The 24,978-nt window shown below is 43.3% G+C and overlaps 2 protein-coding genes and 1 pseudogene across 2 annotated transcripts; 1 reads left to right on the top strand and 2 right to left on the bottom strand.

Annotated features, from left to right (window-relative positions):
• Nucleotides 1-6,821: 6,821 nt before the first annotated feature.
• SAPIO_CDS1233 (Major facilitator superfamily transporter) lies at nt 6,822-8,447 on the top strand (the record flags this gene model as incomplete). The annotated part of the gene is made up of 3 exons (XM_016784552.1): nt 6,822-7,029; nt 7,092-7,192; nt 7,254-8,447. The coding sequence occupies 3 exons, from the start codon at nt 6,822-6,824 to the stop codon at nt 8,445-8,447; spliced, it is 1,503 nt and encodes a 500-aa protein (XP_016645668.1).
• A 10,066-nt stretch (nt 8,448-18,513) lies between these two features.
• SAPIO_CDS1232 lies at nt 18,514-19,164 on the bottom strand (annotated as a pseudogene; the record flags this gene model as incomplete).
• An 863-nt stretch (nt 19,165-20,027) lies between these two features.
• Nucleotides 20,028-20,854, bottom strand: SAPIO_CDS1231 (uncharacterized protein; the record flags this gene model as incomplete). Its single annotated transcript, XM_016784551.1, has 2 exons — nt 20,028-20,413; nt 20,491-20,854. The coding sequence occupies 2 exons, from the start codon at nt 20,852-20,854 to the stop codon at nt 20,028-20,030; spliced, it is 750 nt and encodes a 249-aa protein (XP_016645667.1).
• Between the last annotated feature and the right edge of the window lie 4,124 nt (nt 20,855-24,978).

Raw genomic sequence — 24,978 nt, 5'->3', positions numbered from 1 at the left:
CCACCCTAGGGCCGCATTAAACCCGCGTCCAGTACCACCACATCTGGTGTTGGATCCCTGAACTACATCATTTAGAGCATGAGGAAACTTATAAAGGACAGGATTCAAGAACCCAACAGGTCTCTTTCCCCGCCGCAGGCACTCATCATTAATTTTGACAATAATAGACGCAAACACAGGCGCCGACGCCGATGTTCCAAAGACTGTGGAATTGCTCGTCGATGGCTGTGACGAAGTTTGCGCTGTGCGCAGCGGCGTCGGGGATGCGCCGTCCATGTGGATTGAACAAGGTTTTCACAGTCTGCAGATCCTGCGCGTGTAGGCTCAGGTACCTGTTACCTCTTGGTGGATTATGGTCTGCGACGTACGAATGATCAGCAGGTTGTTCAGGGACAGGATCGTTCGATGACACTGAACAAGGCAGTGTCGTACTAGGTGAACTTCTCTTCTATACATTCGTTTTAGATTTGCAAGCTGAGCTGCTAAAGCTCCAGTTTTCTTGCATTCAATTTCAAGCTAGCTACTTTTCCCTGTCGAGAAAAGTCCTAATATACATATATATATAGCAGATTACTACGACTGTCGTCTCATGATAATAACACTGGCTGGTGAAGTGGATGTCCGTATTTTATGTATGGGGCATAAGCGAGACTCGAATTGACTTACCGAAGACTCTTGAAATAAAAGCTAGATCTTTGACGTAGAGCCAAAGATTTCATCTTACATGGAAGCTTCTATATCAGCCCTTCGTGTGAAGGGCCCTTCGGCTACTCATCCATCTGTGAGTTGGCCGGGCGGCAAAACTGGCGGAATCTCGCACTCTGTGAATACATTTAGAGGCTTCGGCCATATAATTCTGGCGAGAAGAAGAATGTGAATATTAGAAAGCACGCGACTTCAATCTCAGGATGACCTAGCTGAGCTATGTTTCCTGGTCGTATCTCGCATGCGCGAAAAGCGAGAAGCAATGATCTGTCAAAGGCATCCTACCATCGTTATCCTGACCTGACTGGAATGGGGCTGATGTACAAGACGAAGAAATAATCTCGGACGAGCCAATCTCAACGTCACAAATGCGGAGGCGAAAATCGCCAGTCATCAGTGAGTCCTGGTAGATGCTAGGTACAGTCTACAAACTTCTCCGATTACTGTAAAACGCGCACTCCAGATGAGCAGCCACCTGCTTTAGTCTCGTCGTGACGAAAGCGGCACGCATGGGCTTCGAAACGCACGTATTTTCGCGGTACGACTTGCGTCATGTTTGAGAGCCCGGGGACACCGGCGACGGAGTATCTTCTATCTCGAGTTCTTGGCCCCAAAAGTAGGTTTAGAACTTCATCTCCGCAACTCTACTCTAGTCTTGACACTTCGAAGACAGGATGGCTGAGTCAAGATGGCCCAAAATCATTCAACCCCCTGCTCACCCTTGCTCACCATTACCCAGGCCAAGACGGGGGCTTTTCAGTTCCTCGGAGGGAGATGGAAATTCATGATGAGCATATTGGGGCAGATTCTACTCGGCATACAGAAATATCCGTGTCTATCTGGCGTCGGTCGATATCCTTTCAAAGTATGATGAATGGCACAAACAACCGAACGACAGGGAAAGAACAGAGCGTGGCCAAATCTTTAAGTTGCGCCTGGTTTACCTAAAGTGTCTTCGCAACTGCGGTGGTGGGTGGTATCTGCCGCAGACAGTTTGGCGTTGTACTTGTGAAAGGAGATCAAGAAAGCTGTGGTGACAGTTTTATTGCTCAAGGCACGAGACTTGATAAAACAACCTCGTTCTCGAAATAGTGAAGAGGGTGGAATAACAGCGATTGTTGGAGTGTCGGGGGTGGATGAAGAAGTAGGGTAGAAATAGGCCAGTGTCGAGGGAAGGGCTCACCATCGAAGAAATCTCGAGTCATAGAGTCGTCAGCCATGATCTTTGTACCGGGATATTGCATACCTCTTAATTTTAGCGATGGGCCCTCTCCCACCCTTACCCCAGGATCAGTTTTCGAAGGAACTATAATATCGATGTGAGCCAAGTTGCCACCGGTGGCACTGGAATCGGGATTAGGAGGCTTCGATATAGGCTCTCCGTATGGTCCAATGGTCGAGAAGCGTACATAGATGGCCCTTGCTCGTCGATGATTTGGCGCTCCCTTCCGGCAGATACATGGATGAAGTGCTATGATCTCTCGGCAATGTCCTCCGGACCATCATAGTAGTCTTCCTTATTGCATCGGAAACATGACTCTCTGCGTACTACGCCAACCGGCGAGCGCCATTTCGATACCTGTGCATCTAGGTCTCGGTATCCTCTAGAAGCATGTGCTGGGATGGGGACTCGAGCTTCCGGCTGATGGAGTCATCTTTCAGGTGTGAGAAAGCATCTGTAATATCCGTCTGTATCCGTCAGTCTCTTTATCAAACAAGTGGTACAGTCAAGCTTACTTCCATGGCAACCGAGTCCTCTCATGAATTGAGGCAGTCGGTGATGGCGAGAATGGTTCTATCGACTGAATGGGACCATGACCTCTCAACCACACGTCCCCCGACTGGAGGCGTAGCGATGGGACTGGAAAATGTGTCCTAGGTAACACCGCCCGACAAGAAATAGTTCTTGCAGTTCCTGCTGCCGGGTGTATCTGTATCGACTAGGGAGTTCGAGGCAACGGAGAGACAAAGTGAGGCATTGCCACAGTTATGGCAGGTTAATCGCAACGAGGCGCCGCCAAGAAGGTGTTGGACTGTACTTCATAGGTCCGCTCGCCACTCTTAGCATGAAGACTTGACTGCCTTGAGGGTGTGGATTCTCTTGGGATAGCCTGTGTGGACTTGAAGACGATGAAGATTCAAAACATGAGATCAAACATCGCACCCTCTGGTGGTCAACGACGGCCTTGTTCGAGCAAGCTTTGTGCACATGTGGTATTAGTCACAGAACTCGGACCGGTTGGCCAAGCAAATGTGCGCCCGTGTGTGGTCTTCAAAGGGACACGCGGCTCGGGAACTCCGTACGCACTGGGATCGGGTGACTGAGTTGGGGGTCGTTTGTGAAGAGGTCGTCCGAGTAGGCTTCCCCGGCACCACCGATATTGAGCATGCGTGCTCGCAGGAACGGCGAGTCACTGACGCATAAGCAGGATGGGGAAAGCGTACATGGAGAAGTGGACATCTAGCCCTTTGACTTCTTGGGTTAGAATGGAGCTCAACTCTTGAGACGATCACATTATCAGTGACTGAGAATGGCCAACAACCCACAACCGACAACATTGGGCATCTTGCTTCGTACCGGTGGGGCCCCAAAGGAGCGAGGTTCTAATCTACACCTTATTGATGCTTTGCAGCTTCAATGTTCCATCTGACCACGCCGCCGGAATTGACCGTCATTATACAGGGAGACGTTTCCGAGCCGGATCAAACGAGGAAAATTCCGCCCAGATAGCCGAGGCGCTAGTAATTAAGATTGACGTTCCATCGCAAATACGTTGGGAAATTACAAGCATTCAACTGAATAAACTATTCTCATTTGCTCATGGAACATGGACTGTGCAAGTCATATGACTAACCCCTTAGAAATGGAGACGTCGATGAGTTCAAAAATGGGGACAAAAAACATGGATTTTAAATTTAGATAGGGTTTGGTTTAGTTGGGTACCTCGGCAGTGGGCAATGATGTACGAAAAAAGAAACGTGGGCATCGCGTCGTGGCTGAAGGCGGGTCCGACCATGTGCTTCGTACAGGCAGATGCCCATCTCATGCAGTTCAAATTCTCTTGGGTGCCCAGACTCTTCTCCAACTCATCGATAAATGGTGCAATATAGCGGCATATACCCCTTTATCCGCCACATGGGTAGTCGCATCATGCCAGGCGATCCAGGTTTTCGTGCGACTCCCGCAGAAAGTCAGTGACTTCAGCCAGTATCGACAACACGGGTGCTGCTAGTGTCCCGAAGGATTCTTCGGATGGAACGACCAGGCAATGAAGTACGAAGTTTCTTTTCGGCATCAGTCATTAGCAGGATCTAGTGTGTTAGTCTTGGCATAAAACCTTGACAAGTAGGGAGAAGGATTCAACACGATCCGCAGCGCTTGCACATACTAATGCCTCGTGTCCACGCCGTACTTGATTTAGCTCACGAACCAAGCAAGCTAGTGAGTGGAATTAACTACACTAGTCTTTTAAGGAGCTAGTTTAAATCATGTTCTCAAGTCTCGCCCACCTGGAGAAAGGATCGACTCCTCGCGGGGGGGTTCAGGTGAGGGGATTATTGTTGGAGTTTCCCCCTTTTGGGGAAACGATGCACGCTTGTGGAGAGGAGGAGAACGCCATCCTGGGCTTGGCGAGGTCGTCACTGGAAATGGTACGTGATTTAAGATAGCGAAATGAAACTCCAATGATCATCTTACCCCAATAAAGGAACGTGCGCTACACTAAGAATGAATGGGGAAAGATCTACGAGGCCCTTTTTCAGGCCGGGGGGGGGGGGGGGGGGGGGGGGATCTAGTGGACAAAGGTAGACAAATGGTCCCATAAGCCTACCCCAGATCTTTCTCCGCACACGAAGGAGTCTGACGGACTCCGAGCTACGGGCGGGCGCAGTACGAAGTAAGTTTAGCATCTGAAAAACAGTAACATTGCTACTCCAAACCCCATTTCCCCCGCATATCCCCACCCTTGCCACGCACCATGTTTCGTGTCCAATGGGTCGACCAGGGAGATGGGGAAATGGGGTTCGACAGAATTCGGAATAGCTTGAACACGCCAAGGCGATAGCCGTTTTCGTTTGCCGGTCACCTGAAAAGCTGCGAGGCTTGGAAAAGCCGGACGCATCTACCGGCAGGGTGCAATTGGCTCATGCTTCCCACCCATGTGCTCCCTTCGGCCGTATCGGTTCTACGGACGGAATAAGCTTTGCAGCGCTAAGCGATCTAGAGACTCTACCGCATGAGTTAAACTGGCTCCCCAACAACTGTGCACATACACCAGCTGCGATAATGTCTGATGGTATGAGGGATGGAGGAGGGAATCCCCCATCCTGCCCATATCATATGAAGCTAATAACTGACTCTGCGCGTAGGTGTGTCGATGCAGCCTTGGTGATCCTTTGGGAGTATCATCCAGAGCACTATGGGACTTCAAGAGTATGAGTTGTGCCGAGGCAATACGACATTTCCTTGCCTTCAGGGGTCAAGGCGGGATTTTCCCCTCGAGTCCGAAGGTATCTCCCACCGGTAGGCGATGAAAGACCAGCCACGACGGGAAGAAGAGAGAGGAGGCGAAGAAGAGCAACCGGTCGCGCAGTGCCAAGTTCTGCTGCTTCGCGGCGGGCATCATTGCCACATGGCAACCATGAACCGCGAAGCAAGCTGCGGGAAGGGTTTCTCTAGAATTAGCTAGCGGTGAAAGAGTCTTATTCCCTAAAGCCCTCATTGGGCATGACGATCTATTAGCAAAATGCCTAAGAGGCGAGTCCTCCTGCGGGCCAAGAGGCGAAAGGAATGGCGACGTGCGGGGTAGACGACGTGTTCATCCTAGTTTCTCCATTCCTTCGTGATAAGTGCCCGCACCATGAGTTGGGGGGAGTCGGGACACTCCAACGACGCGAAAAAATGGCGGGCAGGATCTCTACTCCCTCCCCGATTCCTCGTCTCCCCGACTTTTCGACTCCTAGCCTGCGCGACTTTGTCACATCGCCTGGGATGTGCGATCACTGATCCGGGGGTGGTAACTGTACTAACCGAGACCGGTTTGTCTTCTCCATCTTTACCCGTATACTTCGTGATTGACCTCGGGGCACCCGCCTCTTTGGGCATAGACTCGAAATCAATTTCCACATTTCAAGCTCTCGCCGATGCGGAGACAATTGGGGATGCGGGGAAAGGTTGGAGAAAGTCAGGCGAGAAATGTGACCAAGGGATGAGGAGGGTCGGGGAGTGGGACAGGTGCGGGACATTCAATCGTCGTAAATTACCACCAAGGTTGCAGTTGACAGACTCACAGACCTGGAAATGGAAGTCAGGATCTTTTTTTCTTTGCATTGGCGCGCCCGACTTACGACGAACGAAGCCATAGGGGTGCATGACTGGCGTCCTTGGCGCAAATGTCTGATTGGCAAAGGCAAATTTTTTCCTCTTGGCAGTTGAACTAGCGTAGTTGCCCCTTCATAGTGTTCGTTTCATTAATCCATGTCCCCGATCCGATCACCATTGAGAGCTCGAAAGCCTAGAACACAGATCACATCGTATGTTGTACCTCTCTTGGCAGAGGCGCGTTGTCCTGCTAAGAGCAGGGGTGGCTGTACATGGGCATGGTGTCCCCGCGCCGGGGTGGCAACTTACTCGTTGCTTGTTCGAGACCGACCCCAACAAGATATTCCTATAGCGTTAAATGACATGTTTTGAGTGAGATTTGATCAATGTGGCACTCACTTCCCCCGCCCGCAACCCGGCCCTAGGTAATGGTAGTGTCTTTCCCCAGCTTGGGGAGAACGGGGGTATCCGCCCCCGGGACAGCGGGCTTGATTTGGACCTCTCCGCCTTTTGATGTTCTCCGCTGATCCTTTTCCCCATCTCTCCCCATCTCAGCCGCAAATATCAGGACATGGGTGTCTCTTCTGTCCTTTTATAAGAAGGCTCTCTCGCCGCGTTACATCTCGATCCCTTCTCTCATTGTCTTCCCAAGAGAACAGAAGTAGACAGCAAGCTCAGACACGAAGTCTTGGTCTCTGCATCTTTATAAACCATTTCCCAACGACATTTTGGGAATTTCGAACGCTTTACACCCAAAGCCCTTACATTCTCTCAGTTCTATTTCTCCACATCAGCAATGGCGCCAAGTGAGAGCGCCTCCGAGAAGAAGGCCATCCCCCCGCAGCAATGGGACTCCACCTCGGCCGTGGCCGAGATCGAGGCCACTGCGGGCTCCGGCGAGATCGTTGTCGACAAGGAGAAGGCGAGGAAGGTCATGAGGAAGCTCGACATCCGAATCATCCCCACAATCATGTGGGTTTACCTGATGAACATGATGGATCGAGGTATGATATCCGGCTCTATCTACAAGGTGCGAGTCATTCAAGCTGACGTTTTTGTGTGTTAGTCAACATTGGTAACGCCCGCTTGTTCGGTATGGAGGAGGACCTGGGCCTCAAGGGTCAGCAATTCCAGTTGGCCGTCTCAGTACTCTTCGTCACATATTGTGTAAGTCGACTTTGGCTTCATCCTCCAGGTTAAATCCAATACTGACGATTCATACTCGAAGCTGTTCGAAGCACCGTCGAACTTGATTATCAAGAAGCTTCAGCCCGCCCGTTACCTCGCTGGATTGACCATCGGCTGGGGCCTTATCGCGACTTTTAGCGCTTTCGTCCAAAACTTCGCCGGTCTCCTCGTCTGCCGTCTCCTCCTCGGACTTTTCGAAGCTGGATTTTTCCCCGGTGTTGTCCTATACCTTTCCATGTTCTACGGCCGTAACAGCTTGGCTCTCCGCATCGCCTACTTCTTCGGCACAGCTGCTGCCTCCGGTGTCATTGGTGGCCTCATTGCTTATGGTATCAGCTTCATGGATGGCGACGGTGGCTGGCGCGCCTGGCGTTGGATTATCGTCATTGAGGGTGTCCCCACCGTCCTCACTGGAATCCTTATCCCATTTGTGATTCCTAATGATGCTGAGTCGGCGAAGTTCCTCACTGATGACGACAGGCAGACCCTACGAGACATGCATGAGTCTGAGCTCGGAAAGGCACACAACCTCCGAAACCTCGTTTGGTCTGATGTTATGGATGGTGTCAAGGACTGGACCACATGGGCGTTCTGCTTTGCCATCTGGCCTTGCTTGATTATGCTCTACTCCTTCGTTGTCTTCCTCCCTACTATTATCAAGGCTCTCGGAACCTGGAATTCTGCTGAGGTCCAGGCCTTGACTGTCCCTGTCTACGCTGTTGGAGCTATTCTTTATCTGATCGCTGCCTACATCAGCGATAAGACTCAACGTCGCGGTTACTTCATCTTGGCAGCCATCGTCTTTGCCGTTGCTGGTTACGGTATGCTTCTCGCCAACAAGAGTTCCGCCCTCTCATACGCTGGAACATTTTTCGTATCTATCGGCATCTTTACCTCAACTGGCATCTCGGTTGCCTGGGTCACTGCAAACAACCCAAGGTATGGCAAGCGTGCCTTCGCGGGAGGCATGCAGCTTACTGTTGGTAACTCTGCTGGTGTTGCTTCGCCCTTCCTCTTCTCCAGCAAGTTTGCGCCTACGTACGTCACTAGCTATGCTGTGTGCATGGGCATGCTCGGCGTTTCATTGATCTTGGTCACGGCACTCCACGTCCACTTCAGGCGACAGAACAAACTTCGCGATGAGGGCAAGCAGGACTACCTCATGGAGGGTAAGACTGATATCGAGATTGACGCCATGGGTGAACTGAGCCCCAGGTACCGCTTTTCCACTTAAATTAAGGGAGAGGTTTCGCTTCTATGGTATACACGACTGTATACACCATACACTACTAGCCCGACGTGGCATTATTTCTTTATTTATTGTACTTGCATCGAGAGAATAGAAACGGATTTATATTTAACTTGGCTATTTGGGTTGGGGGCCATGGTGGATTAGCGTACATATCACGGTTAGGTATATATCGGATCAACGAGCGTTTCTTTTTCTTCTTCACATTGGTAATTCAAATCTTGCGTGCCTCCGTTTCGGTGAGCATTGGTGGGGCGCCTTGGGCCACCTGAGAAGTTGCTCAGCTCTTAGAACTTTCAATTTGCAGGCTTAGCATATTGCCACCCTGTGATGTTGTTGCTCCCGGTGGCAGTTCTGTTCTCGTAAAGAAATGGCTCCTAGTGGCTGCGCCGTATGGAGTACTAACGGTTGAGGCCGGATCACTTTTGCAACCCGGGCCTGGTTTTGAACATTTCGTCATGGGCGTCCTCTATTATGCCTGACAATCAATGTTTGTGTCGAGATATACTGAGGTATCAGTTGTCCGATTGCACATAATACAGTCCAGATTAAAATCACGTCTGTTCTATGAGCAAGTGCTGCTCCTGCTTCGATGGAGCAAGATGCAATAGCATTTGCCTTAAAACCTGCTAAACAATAAATTGCCGTCGTCATCGGATGCTAATATAGGTCGAACTGGGTTGTTTTCCTCAGCCTCCACCGTAAATTCACTACCTCATCCTGCTCCGCAGTCTCTTGGGGAAAGTGCCACCAGCTCTACTCCGCAGAGATCATCAAGCCTTCCAGGCATTGTGCCACCGATTCGTAAACGTCGACGCGTGTGGTATGCCTGGAATTCCAAAGTATCTGAGGCGAGTCTACGAAGCCGCTGCAGGCGGGCTAAACAGATAGCGAGTTCCCTTTGCCATCTGCGGTGTCGTGAAAAATTGTCTTGGAGTATCTGCGTCAGAAGAGCACAGTTTTGCCACTTTTTCAGCAATGCAGCTGAGGCCAACCATCTTGCCACACACCTTCCAGGCGAGACCGCGGAACAACATGACTCGCGTAGATTCAATGTTGGTTGCTCAATGCGATGGGGGACCATCTATTCCCAATATCCAGAGGAAGTGCGTGATACAGGCGATGATGGCACTCATACGGGGATCATGACGGACCAATAGTAATGGCCACCAGGTGAAGTTCGATTAATGGGGTTAATGCTACGAAGTACATCGGCGTCTCCGAACCCACACAATCTGGTGGCGTTTGCTAGGATTCACGGACGTACCGAACTGAATGAAGTGCGAATCCATTTCACTAGGTCTTTTCTTCGACTTCTCTGCACGCTCTAACCCTTCGTAACTGCATTTGGACGCAAGCCACTCGTGTGTTTCACGTCTGGTGCAGGCGAGGATAACCCACGTAAACCGTGCTGCCGACGAAGCACAGGCATGCAAGGCAGACAAACAAGATGCCCTGGTGATAAGTGCAGGCTGTTTCAAAATGGGTTCCCCGCTACCCCGCACGAGGACGATTTCAGCCCATCGCACCAACATGATACAATTATTTTGGGGGGTAGGTGACCGGGGTAATAATCCTACCCCAATTTCTCCCAGTTGGTCACTTTGTACCTGTGTACTTCGTACCCCAGTCAGATTCTCCGCTTTCAGCTCCCATGTTGGGTTGCTTCGTTTGGTCAACGGGCATAATATGGTTCAGGCCAGTCTGTGCTCTATCCGAACCTCTCCAAACTGTTGTGTACTATGGAAATGTCAAACAAAGTGTTGGTGGCCTTGATACCTTGCAGGGATGGTCAAATATCAATGATCCAGCATAATCCTTAATAACTTTCCCCCACATCCGCCCACATAGATCTCCGATAAACGCCAAGCCTTCTCCAACTTTCCTCCTTCGTATACGAAGTACAATCAAAATAAGTCAACAAAAAAAAAAGGGGGTTACATATACAGCGTCCTGTTCGAATATCAGCATCAAATTAGAGGCTAGAAATGGCATGTGTGAAAACCGTGATTGTTCCAGAACTGAAATTTCCTCCATTTCCAGCCCCTAATTACCTTCCTTAAATAGCCACCGATTTCCACTTAGTTTCCGCCTGAAATATTAGGTTCTATTTTTACATATAGGCCAACACACCCCCTTAGCTATCATAACAAGTTATGATAGCTACAACTTCTAATTCCCACTTAATAATATTTTAATTATTTCATAAAACAGCCCATTCTTCCAGCCTCTTTTTTTTTTAAGTACTAGAGGGAGGTATATAATAATAAGCCCTATATACTATAGTTTTCTATATAAATAAGGGTTCCTAGGACTATTCTTCTCTAAATATCTTAATATCCTAAAAATAAGGAAGTCTTTAATTTATCTTATTTTAAATATCTATAGATCCTAATATATTAAGATTTCTATAAAAATTAATTATTTTAAGTTTTTATAAATATTTCTAGCTAATTAAGTAATATCTAATATCTTAATTTAATAGATAAAAGCTTAAAACTTCTATAAAAGTAGAACTTTAATAAAACTATTAATAACTATTTCCTTTAAGCTTATATAGTCTATATCTACTTTCTTATTTTTCTATTCCTACTTTAACTAGTAGTTATAGATATCTATATATTATAGCTTTATCTATAAGTTTACTTCTAAGTTTATAATAAGCTTAATAATTTAGGTATTATTATATTTTAAAAGAATTTAGTAATTATTAAGTATAATAGATAGTTCCTTTAAGATTTATTAAGTAAAAATAGCTTTCTTAGCTACTTAGGAGAGGGCTAGAAGTTCTACTTCTATAATTAAAGTAATTATAATATCCTATTTTATAGTTTTCTAATTAATAAGCCCTCTAAATAAAACTATAATATATACTTAAAAACTTTTCTAATTAAAGCTATTATTAGTAAAGGAAATATTACTATAAGTAATAAAGTAATTTCTATTTCCTAAAATTAAAGCTAATAATTTTATATTCTTAAGATATTAAAGTATTTAATTTACTATTTTATAATATACTAGACTAGGATTCTTTATAAACCTAGTAGCTCTTAATATTATAAATATTATATCTAGCTTTATAGTTATAGCTATATATAAGATAAAGCTTATCTTCTTCTAATATTAGTTAATTAAAATAAAAGTTATTATTTTATTTTAAGAAAATAATTTCTTAGTTCTTATAGGAATTTTATAGATAAAAGTTATTTTTATTAGCTTACTAATCTTTTTATAATATAATTTCTAATTTAGATAAATTCTCTTTTTCTTTTTATTATAAATAATTTTAATTTTAAAAAATTATTAAAGATCTTCTTCTTTTATAAGCTTATAATATCCTTATAACTATTTTATTAGCTTATAAGCCTCCTCTTTATCTTCTTTCCTATATATAAAACTAATATTATCTATATAGAAAAAGATAATTACTTCTTTTCTAATTAAATAATATAGCTTATAAATTATAAATTTAAAACCTATTAATATCAAAATACTTTTCAACTCTTTATACTATAATAATAATAATTATTTTAAACTATAAAGTACCTTCTTAAGCTAATAGACCTTTCTAGATCTCTTAGAGCTAGGTAATAATCTTATATATACTATTTTATTTAATATTATATTTATAAAAGTATTAATTATATTAAATTATATTAGTTTAAGATTAAATTAAGTAATAATAGTTATAATAATTTAAAATAACCTTACTATAAATATAGTAATATAGATATTATCCTTATATTTTATCTACTAGTCTCCTCTAATAATTAAATAAGCTTTAAATTTCTAAAGTTAATAATATTTATTAAATTTATATATATATATTTATATATAATCTAATATCTAATAGTTCTTAATATTTCTAATATCTTCTTTCTATTAAGATTTTATTTTTCTATAGTTCTATAAATATACTTTCTTAGCTTCCTTAAACTAAAAACTAAAAAGATAATATATAAGTTTATAATAATATTTTAGAAATTTAAATAGTTAGCTCCTATATAAAACTTTAAGGTTTTTATTATTCTAAGCTAATTACTATACTTAAGCTTAATTAATAACTTTATTTTCTAGAAGCTTCCTATTTTTAGCTAGCTTTCTAATAGTAAAAATAGCCTTTTATAACTAAAATAAGGTTACCTTAATAATTAAAAGCTTTAAAAATTATTTTAAAATTATAATAAAAAGAAAAGATAATTTTTATAAGAAAAAATCTAGAAAAATTAAAAAAAATATTTAATATTAGATTTCTTATTTTAATTTCTTTTTAAAATTAATTTCCTTTTTCTTAGCTATTCCCTCTTTATTTTCTTAATCTTCTTCTTTAAATATTAAATTAAGCTTATATTTAAGCTTATATAATATATTAATATTAAAGATTTCTTTATTTTCTTTTTCTTTTAAGATCTAATATTAATTAAAGAAAATATTATAATTAAATAGTAATATTAATTTTTATTTTTTAATAGCTTTTTTTCTTAGATAAAGCTTATTTTTATTAAAAATAATATCTTTAATATTAATAATCTTATTAGTAATTAGATTTTATATTTAGTAGATGTTAAAAAAGCTATATTTTATAAGATAACTAACCTATATTTTTAAATTTAGATATTTTAGTCTATTTTATTTCTATATTACTTCTATAATTAAAGTAAAAGCTTTATATTTATAAGTTTTTAAATATAATTAATTAAGTAGTTTTAATAAAGTTAGGAAGCTTTTTTTCTTTACTATAATAATTTAAAATACTTTAATTAAAGACTTCTATTTTTTAGCTTATTTAAAAATTTTATTAAGTAAATAGATACTAGCTTTTAAAATTTCTAGCTATAATATATTAAGAAGTTTAATATAGATTATATTACCTTTTTTATTCCTAATCTAAACTATTTATATTATAGTTCTAATCTTCTTTTTTACTATACCCTCTAAGCACTTTATTAAACTATTTTATTTTTAAATATATAAAGTAGAGAATTTAATTATAATATAGTAAACTATTTTAAAGTAAAGCTTTATTCCTAGTATTTTAACTTCTAGTTTTCTATTATATTCTATATAAATAGTTTTTAAATTATATAATTTATTAATTATATTTTAAAAGTAGTTAAAAGTAGAAATAATAGTAAAAGTAATTTAGTTTAGAAGATAGTAGTTCTATATTATTTTAAAGTAGATATCTATTAGTAGTATAAGGCTTTTTATTTCTCTATAGCTCTTTTTAAAATTATAAAAGTCTAAAGCTATCTTTTTATATAAGCCTAGATACTCTCTATTCTTCAAAATTCTTCTAATTTTATATTTTATTTTACCTAGCCTATATTAATTATACTTAATAATAGTTAAGTCTTTTATTATTATTTTTATAGAAGTATTAATAAGATATTTAAAAGCTTTTAGTTTTAAATAGCTAAGTTTAAAATACTATTTTATACTTTTAGCTTTTAATAAAAATAGATAATTTTAAATAGTTTTACTAAGCTTATTTTAGTAGATATAGAAAACTATTTTATCTATTTTAATAAAGATATATTTTAATATATATTAGTTTTCTATATCTACTATAAAGTAGAAAATAGACTTATCTATTTACTAAATAATATTATAAATACCTAGTTTATAATCTTAAATATATCTAGCTTAGTAAAGCTCTCTTAGTAAAATAAAATTAATAGTAATAGCTTCTATATAAGCTATATCTTTAAAGGTTAAGATAATAGATTATATTTAATATTAGATTTTAATCTTAATTTTATTATAACCTAAAATTAGAAGCTACTTACTTCCTACTAATATAAAGTTATTATAAGCTAGCCTAAAGTTATAAAATTAATTAAGTTAATTAAAGATATAGATATTTAATTTAAAATTAAGTATAATAGAGTTTTTTAGAAAGTAGTTAAAGATTAAGAAAAAAACTATTTTTATTATATAGAATATAACTTTAATATATAAAGTTACTAATAATTAATCTTTATCTTATTCTTTTTAAAACTTAATTTTTTTTCTATTATTTTATTTCTAAAACTCTTCTACTTCTTTTATTTAATTAAAGTTATTAGCTAGTAGCTTTTTAATTTACTATTTCTTTTTCTTAATTATTATTTATTTCTTTAAAAGTTTTTTAATAATATAGAAATACTTTTACTAAAAATATCTAGAAAGCTAGCAAGCTTAGTAGATATAAAAATAAGCTTTTTTTCTTTTACCTACTCTCTTTAGAAAAGTAGCTTTAGTTTTAGATTCTAAATTATTAATAATACTATTAAAATATTTATCTTCCTTACTATAAAAGATTAAATTAAAAGCTTCTTTAGTAATTCTTCTTATTTAGGCTTTTATAGTCTTTCTTTTTATATAGAAGTTAAAAGCTCTTACTACTTCTTAATAAGTAAAAATATTATTTTTAATTTCCTTCTAATAGATTAGCTTATAGTTTAAAGCCTAGTCTCTAGTAAAGCTATTAACTACTAATATAAGATATAAAAACTAGTAGTAAGCCTTAATAGCTTCTAATAGCTTAAGTTATTTTCCTTTTATTATAACTTCTTATTATTAAGTAAACTATACCTTCTAATCCTTTAGTAATCTAGATAAGTAGCTAACTACCTTAAAGTAGTTATTAGTAGCTATTATAATTTCTTTAAGCTTAATAGTATTAATAACTTTTTTTAGGTTTTTAAATTAGTTCTAAATTAGAATTTAAATATAATAGATATTAAAAAAGGGAGTAAAAAATATCTTCTAGATTTCCTTCTTTACTTTCTTTAATTTCTTTTCTTATTCCTTAAATTTAGCTAGCTAGAATTTATAGTTTAAATAATAAAACTCCTACTATTTTAAGCCTTTTTTAGATAATTTAAGATTTCTTAGCTATAATATTATTCTAATTATTATTACTTTAGAAATATAGAGATAATTATTAATAAAGGTCTCCTTTTTAGGAAAAGTTAGCCTTTTAATTAGTTTTTCTTTCTTAAAAATATTTTCTAATATTATTATTAAAAAATAAACTCTTAAATTAGTTCTTCTAGCTTTCCTAATTATCTTAACTTTTAAAAATAATAATAATTATTTAATTTAACTAGCTTAATAGGATATTATTAGCTATTATTAGTAGATTTAGTATAATAAATATAGTTATAAAATTAAAAGTTCTTTTTTCTTAAAAAAAGAAACTTTCTTTAGCTAAAGCTAGATATATATATAAATATATAGAATATCTTAAGCTAGATTGCACTTAGTCTTAGTCTAAGGTTTATTTTACATTTAGGAGTTATTTTAAGTCCTTTTCTAAAAAGTCTAATCCTCTTAGATACCTTTTTAGACATTTTAATATCTCTTTTCTATAGTATTTCTTATATAAAAGTAGTTAGCAGGTGTCTAGGGTATAGGAAAGGAATAAGACTCTTAATTATTTAAATATCAGCATCAAATTAGAGGCTAGAAATAGTATATGTGAAAACTGTAATTGTTCTAAAACTGAAATTTCCTCTATTTCCAGCCCCTAATTACCTTCCTTAAATAGCCACCGATTTCCACTTAGTTTCCGCCTGAAATATTAGGTTCCATTTTTACATGTGGGCCAACATGTCCATGCAGGCAATTAATGAAGGTGGGGAAAATTGTATAGCTGACCTGATTTTGCTCTTGTTGATTTTAGTAGTTTCTTTCAGTGGTGGCGGACGGTAAATTCCTAACTGCCCTTAATCTACGAAGTAGTGAATATTGGTTATGCCTGTATGCTGCAGCCAACATAGAGGCCCGTGAAGATCGATCTTAATAACCTGACAAAGCATTCCCAGCCCAAATGTTGCTGCCTGGAGTTCGTGCGATATTGCAAACCCGTGAACGTCCCCTCCTTGGCCGATCACGAACTACTTATAAATGTCGAGTCTTCCAAACCTCGACAAATCTCAGTAGATCCTTCTTCAAAAGATAGGAAATTCTGTCGACATAGCCCATCTTCAGCAGGCTGACTAAGTTCTGAACAAGTATGGAACGTTGGAGAATAAAGTCCTGCGTCTTGGACGATGCCCCCGCGCTCGCCCGCAACAACGGGGGTGCCTTCTGGAGTCAACCAATGTGGAGGATAGTGTGGCCCAAGGACATGGAAGAGGAGTTCATAATAGAGCAACTCGTAAAATGCATGCCGTTGCGGATACTCAAAGACCGCCGGGCTATGCGTCAGCAGAAGGCGGTCGATCCGGACTCCGGTTGTCTTGTCGGGTATGCACGATGGGAACTCCCGAGCGGGAGAGAATCCCAATGGCTTGAAGCACAGGGCCTGATGTGAGTGCCGAGCAAAGAAAGGAAGTCGAGGAACGTGCCCAGTCGACTTGGTGGGACGCCAGGAACGATATGGGTGAGTTGGATAATAGGAACGAGGCGATTATGAATCGCATTCTAGCTGAGCGGGATCACATACGTAAGTGTTCTAGTAACAGGTACTCGGAAACAGGACAATGGCACAGAAAGAGAAAGCGTTTACACATCGACCTGATCATGCGAGGCTAATACGGGGGATCCGCAGAACTCGATTATCTAGCTTTCCACCCAGACCACCAAGGGCAAGGAATCGCAATAGAACTAGTGAAGAGTAGCATTACAGTCGCTGAGAAGCTAGGCATCCCAATATTTGCGTTCAAAGCTGCAAGGGGGTTGTACTTGAGACTCGGATTTAGAGAGGTTGATTGACTTGTTCAAGATGCCACTGCTCATGGGGGCGACACAGATTACGGAGTGTACTTTATGGTTCACGAAGTTTGAGTGCCCCATCGATAGTAGAAAGTAAGCTATCTAGTGGATAGTCGAGGTGGGAAAGAGTTGATCCTCAGGCAGCTATCAGATATGCTCCATGTTTCAGGTCCACCGTCATTCACCCTCTGCTTGGCGCTTTATACTGCTAGTGGTGTTTTCCCGCTTTATGGAAACAGTCCTCCGTCTCGTCCTGATAGGACTCAACATTCATGTCCATGAATTGGCCATTGAGGCTATGTTTAGGTATCAAGGAGCCACTGGAGCGGTGCATACAAAAGACCATAATTGCCAAGCTAGAAAGCAGGGAAATGGTTGCGTAGAATGAGGATGACAACAATAGTCTATATGTGATGACAAGACAATGTCAATCCATCACCAAGGAAATGTGCCTCGCTCAATTGCAGCCGCAGGATACTAAGTCGACCCTGGAACAAGCCATGATCCCATCCTCCCCTGCAGATTTATGACTATGGGAAAATCCGCCCTCTGTCTGCGTTGTACTATTCCAACTGTGATGAGAAAACCACGCCTCAGGACTCATGAGACTAGACATCTCCAGCTGCCGCCAAGTCTGTCAGGCTACCATCGTGGGGGGTGGGGAATGAACATGACCGACCTAATTCAAAGGACGCAATCGAGGTAGATGCTAGGAACGAAGAGCCGAAGAGCAATCTGGAGAGTAGAGATCCGATCTGAAGCATTGAGATGCTGCCTGCGGAGCTGATATAATGAGCTCTTGTCAAGTATACCCAACCTGTTGAGGTTGCGTCCCTTGTCCACGCTCCCCTACCCTCAACTCAGTACCGACACCACTGCTTCATTATCCTTCGAACCTGTTTGGGCCGTAAGCTAGGTTGCTTTATACTAGATACCAACAACTGGGACCTTCCTAAACCGACGAGGAGATCGCAAATTTCTACCAAGGCCGGCTTTCAAGTCCAATTTCGTATTCGGACGTATATTCAATCGGCCCCGGAAAGAGGGCCTTTTTTTTGTCAACGCCCACAACTTTCATGAATCTATACCGCGCCAAAACTCTGACGTGATGGGACAAGAGTTGAGAAGGGTAATCGCTTTTAGACGTACTATCAAATGCTGGGAAAAAGTAAAGTCTCCGATCTAATTCTCCATCTAAAGGCCTCGATTACGCGCTCGTGGTGTTTGTCCAATACTCTCGTCAGATACTTATATCAACCTAATGCCCCCAGCGCTTACCAAAACCTGGAGATATCCGAGGATATATCTCTGATGCCAGTTGCTTGTGCCTTTCTTCTCAATCGCCTTGCTAATACTCTGTACCCGGGACAAGTAGCCGACCTTCCTTTTCCTCAACGTAGGCGACCAAATCTGCAATAGTGCAGACCTTGATACCCCATTTCCTTCCGAAGTCGATGCAATCATCTCGCCGCATCATCCCAGCATACAGCCGCTCGGTTTTCCCCGTTGGATCTTCTTCACCATCTAGCACCATTTCGAAAAGGGCACCAGCCAGATTCTTCCCTGATAGCCGACAGAACTCCACGGCAGCCTCTGTGTGACCATATCTGGCTCTTACACCGAGATCCCGAGCCCGTAAGGGGAGGATATGTCCCGGGCGTCCAAAGTTCGCTGCCGTCATGGTAGGGTCTGCCAGCATCCGACAGGTCAGAGCTCGGTCGGCTGCGGATATCCCCGTGCTCATAGAGGGATTCTTAGCGTCGATGGTAATGCTGTAGGCGCAGCGGGTCGGATCGGCATTCTCGGCGACCATCTGGGGTAGCTCGAGCGTGTCAGCCCGTGACGCGGGGATCGCTGCGCAGATGTATCCAGATGTGTGGCGGATCATGAAGGCCATCTTGTTCGTTGTGAGATCCTCGGCCGCGATCATTAAGTCACCTTCATTCTCGCGGCCAGGGTTGTCGAGGACGATAATGAACTCACCGCGTGCTAGCCCCATTGTGTAAGTAGCTCAATCATTCAAATAACTGTTAGTCAAAATGCAAACCAACCGAATGCAGCAATCGTCTCTGAGATCGAAGCGAACCAGTTTGGTGAACTTTCTCTGCTCATCTCGTCCTGCTGGTGAGCATACTCCTGCGAGGTATGATCAAAGTAAGAGCAGATCATGGGCCCTCGAGACCACTCAAAAGTGCGCTATCCGCACAGGTGGGGAGAAAACCCTAAGATTACAAATCTGCTTCCGCCCTGCGTTCATCGAGTACCGAGGTAGATTATGCGTTATGCCATGCCATCTTGCCTTCAATTGATACCACAGGCTCTCCGTTGCCGGAGCTGAGGAATTTACCTGGCGTGTAATGGTCAGACGGTCTATAGTCTCCCCGATAGTATAAACACGGAAACATATAAACAGCAGATACCTTTCCAGGCCCAAGATATAGTTGAATAAAGATTAGCCCTTCTGTTTAGCCGGGATGGATAAGTCACTTCGTACGACGTAGACCTGTTAGTTTCTACATGAACTTTAAAGCTCGTGGTTGCTAGGGTACGACGGTACGACGGTATGATGTGGTGACCTTTGCTGATGTCAATCTTGGGTGAACTACTTCGTAAGTGAAGCTGGAAAGGCTCCGGGCGAACTGTGCTTTGATACAGTATACATTGGACATCGAGAAGGATGTGGAAGAAGTTATCTCAACTCAGAATGTCGACGTGATTAAGTTAATCGGCATAAAGAGGGGCTATACTCGCCGGCTGTTCATTTAATTTGTACCTCACTGTTCCCATTCCGTGCTATACTACCCACGGCGCGTATCATTCAACGCATAACGGCTCTGCATCATTTAGAGCATAGCGTTATAGCTACTGGTTGATTGGCGGAGCCCAAATAACAGCAGGTAGGTCAATGGCCTCTTCCTCGCCCTCGACCTGGACGTGCCTCGTAGTCACTTCCTTGAATCCCAGGCGAGCATAAAGCCTTAAATCCGTAGGAATAGAGAAGAGAGTCACTGCAAGGCGCTCCCTTTCAGCCTTCTCCACGCCCCACTTGACCAGCATTGTGCCGGCCCCGCGGCGACGGTAGCTTGGGTGCGTAGCAAGGATCATGAGGTTCAACTGTTCATTGCCGTACACATCATCGAAGTGACGTCCTTTCGCGATAGCAAGTTGCTTCCGGAACTCCACCATTCTCTGACGGTTGGCATTCTTGCGCTCAGTGTGGTCGGAAGGGGGCTTGGGCCCTACGACCGCTTACAAAAGGGTGAGGCATGCCGTTAGCCAAGTCCGGGAGTTGGGTGGGCGATCTATGTTGCAAGGAAGGAGCTACCACGATCTGGATTGGGCAGGTGAGACCTCGGGGGTATCCACATGCTCATGGCGACGATTTTAGGCGACGACGGATCATCGCCGCTGGAGGCTTCGACAACCACGACAGCGTATACTCCAATTCCCACATTGATAAGGTATTCTGAGAAGCGAAGGTGGCTAAATTTGTAATGGTCCTCTGGATGTAGTTTGGCCTTGGGGAAACGGTACAGCCATGTAGGGCCATCGGGGAGGGCCGCCAAACCTAGCTCAGTCATGGCATTGAGGTCCGAGTAGGTCGCCGGTCGTAGTATCAAATTGAGCGCTGGCTCTCTTGACGAAGTGGGGGAAAAAGAGGAGGAAAAGGAGGAAAAGTATGCGTACATGGCTGCGATAGTGACGAGGAGAGCCAAGACTCGCGTTTTAAATCTCATAGCAACATCCTAATTCCTGACCCAGGACGCGGGAGAACACTGGGTTTATAAGGAAAGAAGAAGCTGTGGGCTGGACTTAGTAGGTGCGATTGTGTCGGCGATTCAGAGACGCATCAATACCCCCCTTCCCCCCCCTCCTTCCCCCATCCCCCAACTCCGACTATGCGGTGAATAGTATCAAGTACGCATGCCTTGCTGAACGCCTTAACCGACCAACTTGAGACACGATGCGTCTGTACCTGCGTACCTGGTGCCTTTGTACCTTGGTACCTTGGCGTCGGGAAGCCACGAACCGGGCAGCCAGCCAACCGGCGCTTTACCAACCAGAAGCATCAAATAATACTCGAAGCGGCTTCCATCCTTGAGGTATCGGTTGAAGCGCTTCCTAGCGTCCTTCCTGACGTCTTCCAGCAAATTCGCCGCTATGACTTTCTACTTGGATCTGTCGGCGAGGCGGATGGGACGCCGTTCTTCGCCTTGCCACAGTTTGCATTTGGAAAACCCCCTTTGCGGATCGATGTTCACATTCTGGACCAAATAACGCACCCGCCTGAGCTTCGGAATGTATTGCAAGCACACAAAGCATTGCAACTGGCCAGGAAAGAGCTGAAGGACTTAGGCATATCTAGACTGATAATCCAGGCCCACTGCTCTTGGTCGAAGACGGACGAGGGATTTGAGTCGACATATATGAGTCTTCCCTTTGGCTTGCGCATTGTTTCTAGACAAAATACGTGCCGACATAACGAAGATACCGATTTAAATGGTTCCAAATTACGACGTGGAGGAACAGTGGCTATCCGTTGGTGAACTGCAAAACATGTGGCAACTCATGGCAGAGAAGTGGCCGCCAATCCTGGACCACAACGAGCTGAAGTTGATCAGCCAGGTCCACGAAGCCATATCCATCGTTCGGATTTCGAGTTGTCCTAGCTCCGAAACCTTTGCATTCAAATCTGTAACGAACGACGTACAATATTTATACCATGAATTAAAGACTTCAATGACAATACCACCACACGGGCACATTATATCGGCTCCACTGTACGTGGTAACAAAGAAGAATCGCTTTGGCGGTAAGGTTGGCGTCTGCGGATTCATCCTACCTTATTTTACAGGAGGAACACTGCGTGATGCGTTGATCACGGGCGCTCATTCGAATCGAGGCGTGTCCTTTCGGGACCGGATTCGCTGGGTAAACCAGATCATTGCCGCTCTGATACGCATCCGGTCCACGCCTTCTCGGTTTTATACGGATCTCAAGCTTAACAGCATCTTGTTGACAAAGTACGGAGGTGGGCTAGGAGCCTTACTAGTGGATTTTGAACAGCGCGGGTCTTGGTTTTCGTGGCCACCACCGGAGGCCCATCATGTCAAATACCTTGAAATGATAGCAACAGCCCACCCTGACCCACAAGCTCGCAAGACATATTCCGATTTGCTCAGCAGTTACAGGCTCGGCTGGAGTCCCCACAGTAAGAAGGCCCGTTACGCCGACAGACCCGCGGGATTTAGTAATGCATTTGGGGGGGGGGGAAGGGGGGGGGCCACCTGAGTGGCGGGGACGGCTTCCATACATTGTTCGACGCGGTGATAAACTCTTTACGAGGGGAAGAATGGGAAAATTGGCAGAGCCACCAGTGAGTTTGAAAGAAATACAGGGAGCGGCGCGGAAGTGTTGGCGCGAAGAGGTTGACGAGACCGAATCGTTCGTGGCAGCATGGGTTAGAGAGGGGAATGGTGAGACGTGTGACGAAGATCGAAGGCTACTCAAGTTTATACGAGACCGTCCGTCGCTGAAGCAAGTGAGCCTTGTACTTAGTGAGTTTATTACGGGGGATCTCAAGTAAATTACTTTCAACAGGGCCGGGCTATGCTAATGATCGAGACTTATGTTAACCTGTTGAGATATACGTTAATTCTACGGAGAATGTGGCAGAAGGTCCTCTCTGTATATCATACCTTGAAACCCGCAAACCCGAACTTGGCAAGTTGAGAAACCATGTTGGATATCAGAAAGATATCACCTCCTGTTTGAAACAGCGGAAGGAGACAATTCATCGTGGGGTTGTCGTAGACCTCTTTATCTCAACACCAGAGACCTGCCGTAGAACTGTCAGCCTGTTTCACACACGGCTATGTAGGCGGACTGGCTTCGGGGAATTTCAAGCCAACTTCGCCCGGAATAAGTTGCCATTGTACTTACCAAGCCGATGTCACCCGGGACGGGTTGGAGGTTTTGAAATACCGGTCTTGCAGTTTCCCCCTTCCAAGAAACGACGGCAAGGAATCCAAATGGTTGCATATTTCGGACTTCGCCCTTGATTTGCTTATCCTTTTGTGCCTCCGAAGTCAAGCGATAGGCCACCAGGTATTGGCTACCAGGTATTCTCGAAACGCAGACCGACAATCCGGATTTCTGTCTTTCCTATAACCATCCACCCATCTCCCTCTCTGAATTGGCGTCCGACACCTGTCACAAACGCCTGGTAGTTTTCGTCTTCACCCTCCCCTCCTTCGACCCGACTTGGGAACTCATGCAAGAAGCATCTCCCGCCTACCCACCACGCAGGAGGTGCCGTCTTCGTAGCACTGCTACCAATGACCAAGGCGAAATTGTCAACATCGGGGAACAACTGCCGCCCAATAATACGTAGCATCTGCGCCCCATGGTTGTGGGCGAAATGCCCTGCGCTAATGCAAATGTTGCGCAGCCCTACCGGCTGATTGCCAAGAGCGTCGTTCTGCCGAAACCATGACATCAATCTTGTTACCCGTGCCGCCGGTTCCTCTCCTATCAAAACTACAGTATCTCGGTCCAGGGCTATATAAAGGACCCGACGATCATCTAGGACGAGATCACCAGGTTGATCATCGTGAAATCTCTGGTACTTCTCCAGTGCCAGGGGGAGGGCCACGGTATAGACTCCAAGGGCGGCCTTACGTGATTCCACATTAACAGAGAAGGCGGCGGGGTTGTAGCATCTGGAGTGGAACGCGGGTGGGCGGTGGTTTCGCCCGTGGCTGTCAAATTTGCTATTATTATCCGCGTAGTGCGCTCGTCTGGCGTGCAACTCGAGCACACGGGGCAGGAAGGAGTCCGACCAGATCTGAAGACGGATTTCGATAGGCAACTGAGGGAAAAGATGGAAGATCGAAGAGGGGGCGTGTCCGCAAGAGGAGTTCTCCATTCTAATTTATATTTGGGATTTTTGCTGCTTCTAAAATTTATCAAGCCTCGTCGGCAACAGCTCTCGCGCCAGTTTTCCTGTTGATCTGTTGCAACCTGGGATATTAGGCATGAATATGGAAAAACTTCGGTAATTTGAAAAATAATCGATTTTTGGGGGGGATGGAAATGGGGAGAAGTAGTTTCGAGTAGGTACAATCTTCCCGAAGAGCTTAAACATTTAGCGACAACAGGAGAAGTAAAGCGGGGTAACAACGATTTGGCGACCGGGATCTGGAGTGGGTCCAGATCAAACGGAAATGAGGAGAAGGAGAAAAGAACCATGTTCCCTGCCTCAGTTGGAGCCACAAACTCAGTAATGGGTTGTGAGCGCGCGTCCTGGATATCGCATCACTACTGGAGAGGTGGAGGGAACAGATGCGAAACCAATCCGCCTTCGCCTCACTCTCAGGGGACCTAGAGCTACGTGCTGATCCCGTGGCACACCCAAAACTAAATCGAAGTTATTGCAGTTATGTGTCTACCGTAGCTGCTCTTCTTTTATCCCTCTGTCCCAATATTGAAGTACTCTATCTGGGCGAAGGAGTCTCGTGCGGACCGCTAGCGGACTACTTGCTGCGGTCTAACTACGCTCTGGCGCCGCGCCCTGCGCTTCAACGACTGAGGCACCTAAAACACCGTACCCTCAAGAATTCATCATATGATCCGAGATACTATGATAGAGCCCAATTTCTAGACGTACTTAGATGTTTCCATCGCCTACCTCTGATCGAGAGTATTACGATGGAAGGCGTAATGGACCATCAAGTACATCGAGAGATTTTCCCTCCCAAGACCTCAACAAGCATCAAGAAGATTTCCCTGACACATTCCGATATTTCTGCCG

This window comes from Scedosporium apiospermum (assembly GCF_000732125.1).
Source record: "Scedosporium apiospermum strain IHEM 14462 chromosome Unknown SEQ_SAPIO_0055, whole genome shotgun sequence".
NCBI classification, from domain to species: Eukaryota; Fungi; Ascomycota; class Sordariomycetes; order Microascales; family Microascaceae; genus Scedosporium; species Scedosporium apiospermum.
Note: the sequence above shows the minus strand (reverse complement) of the source record. Positions and strands in the feature narration are given on the sequence as shown.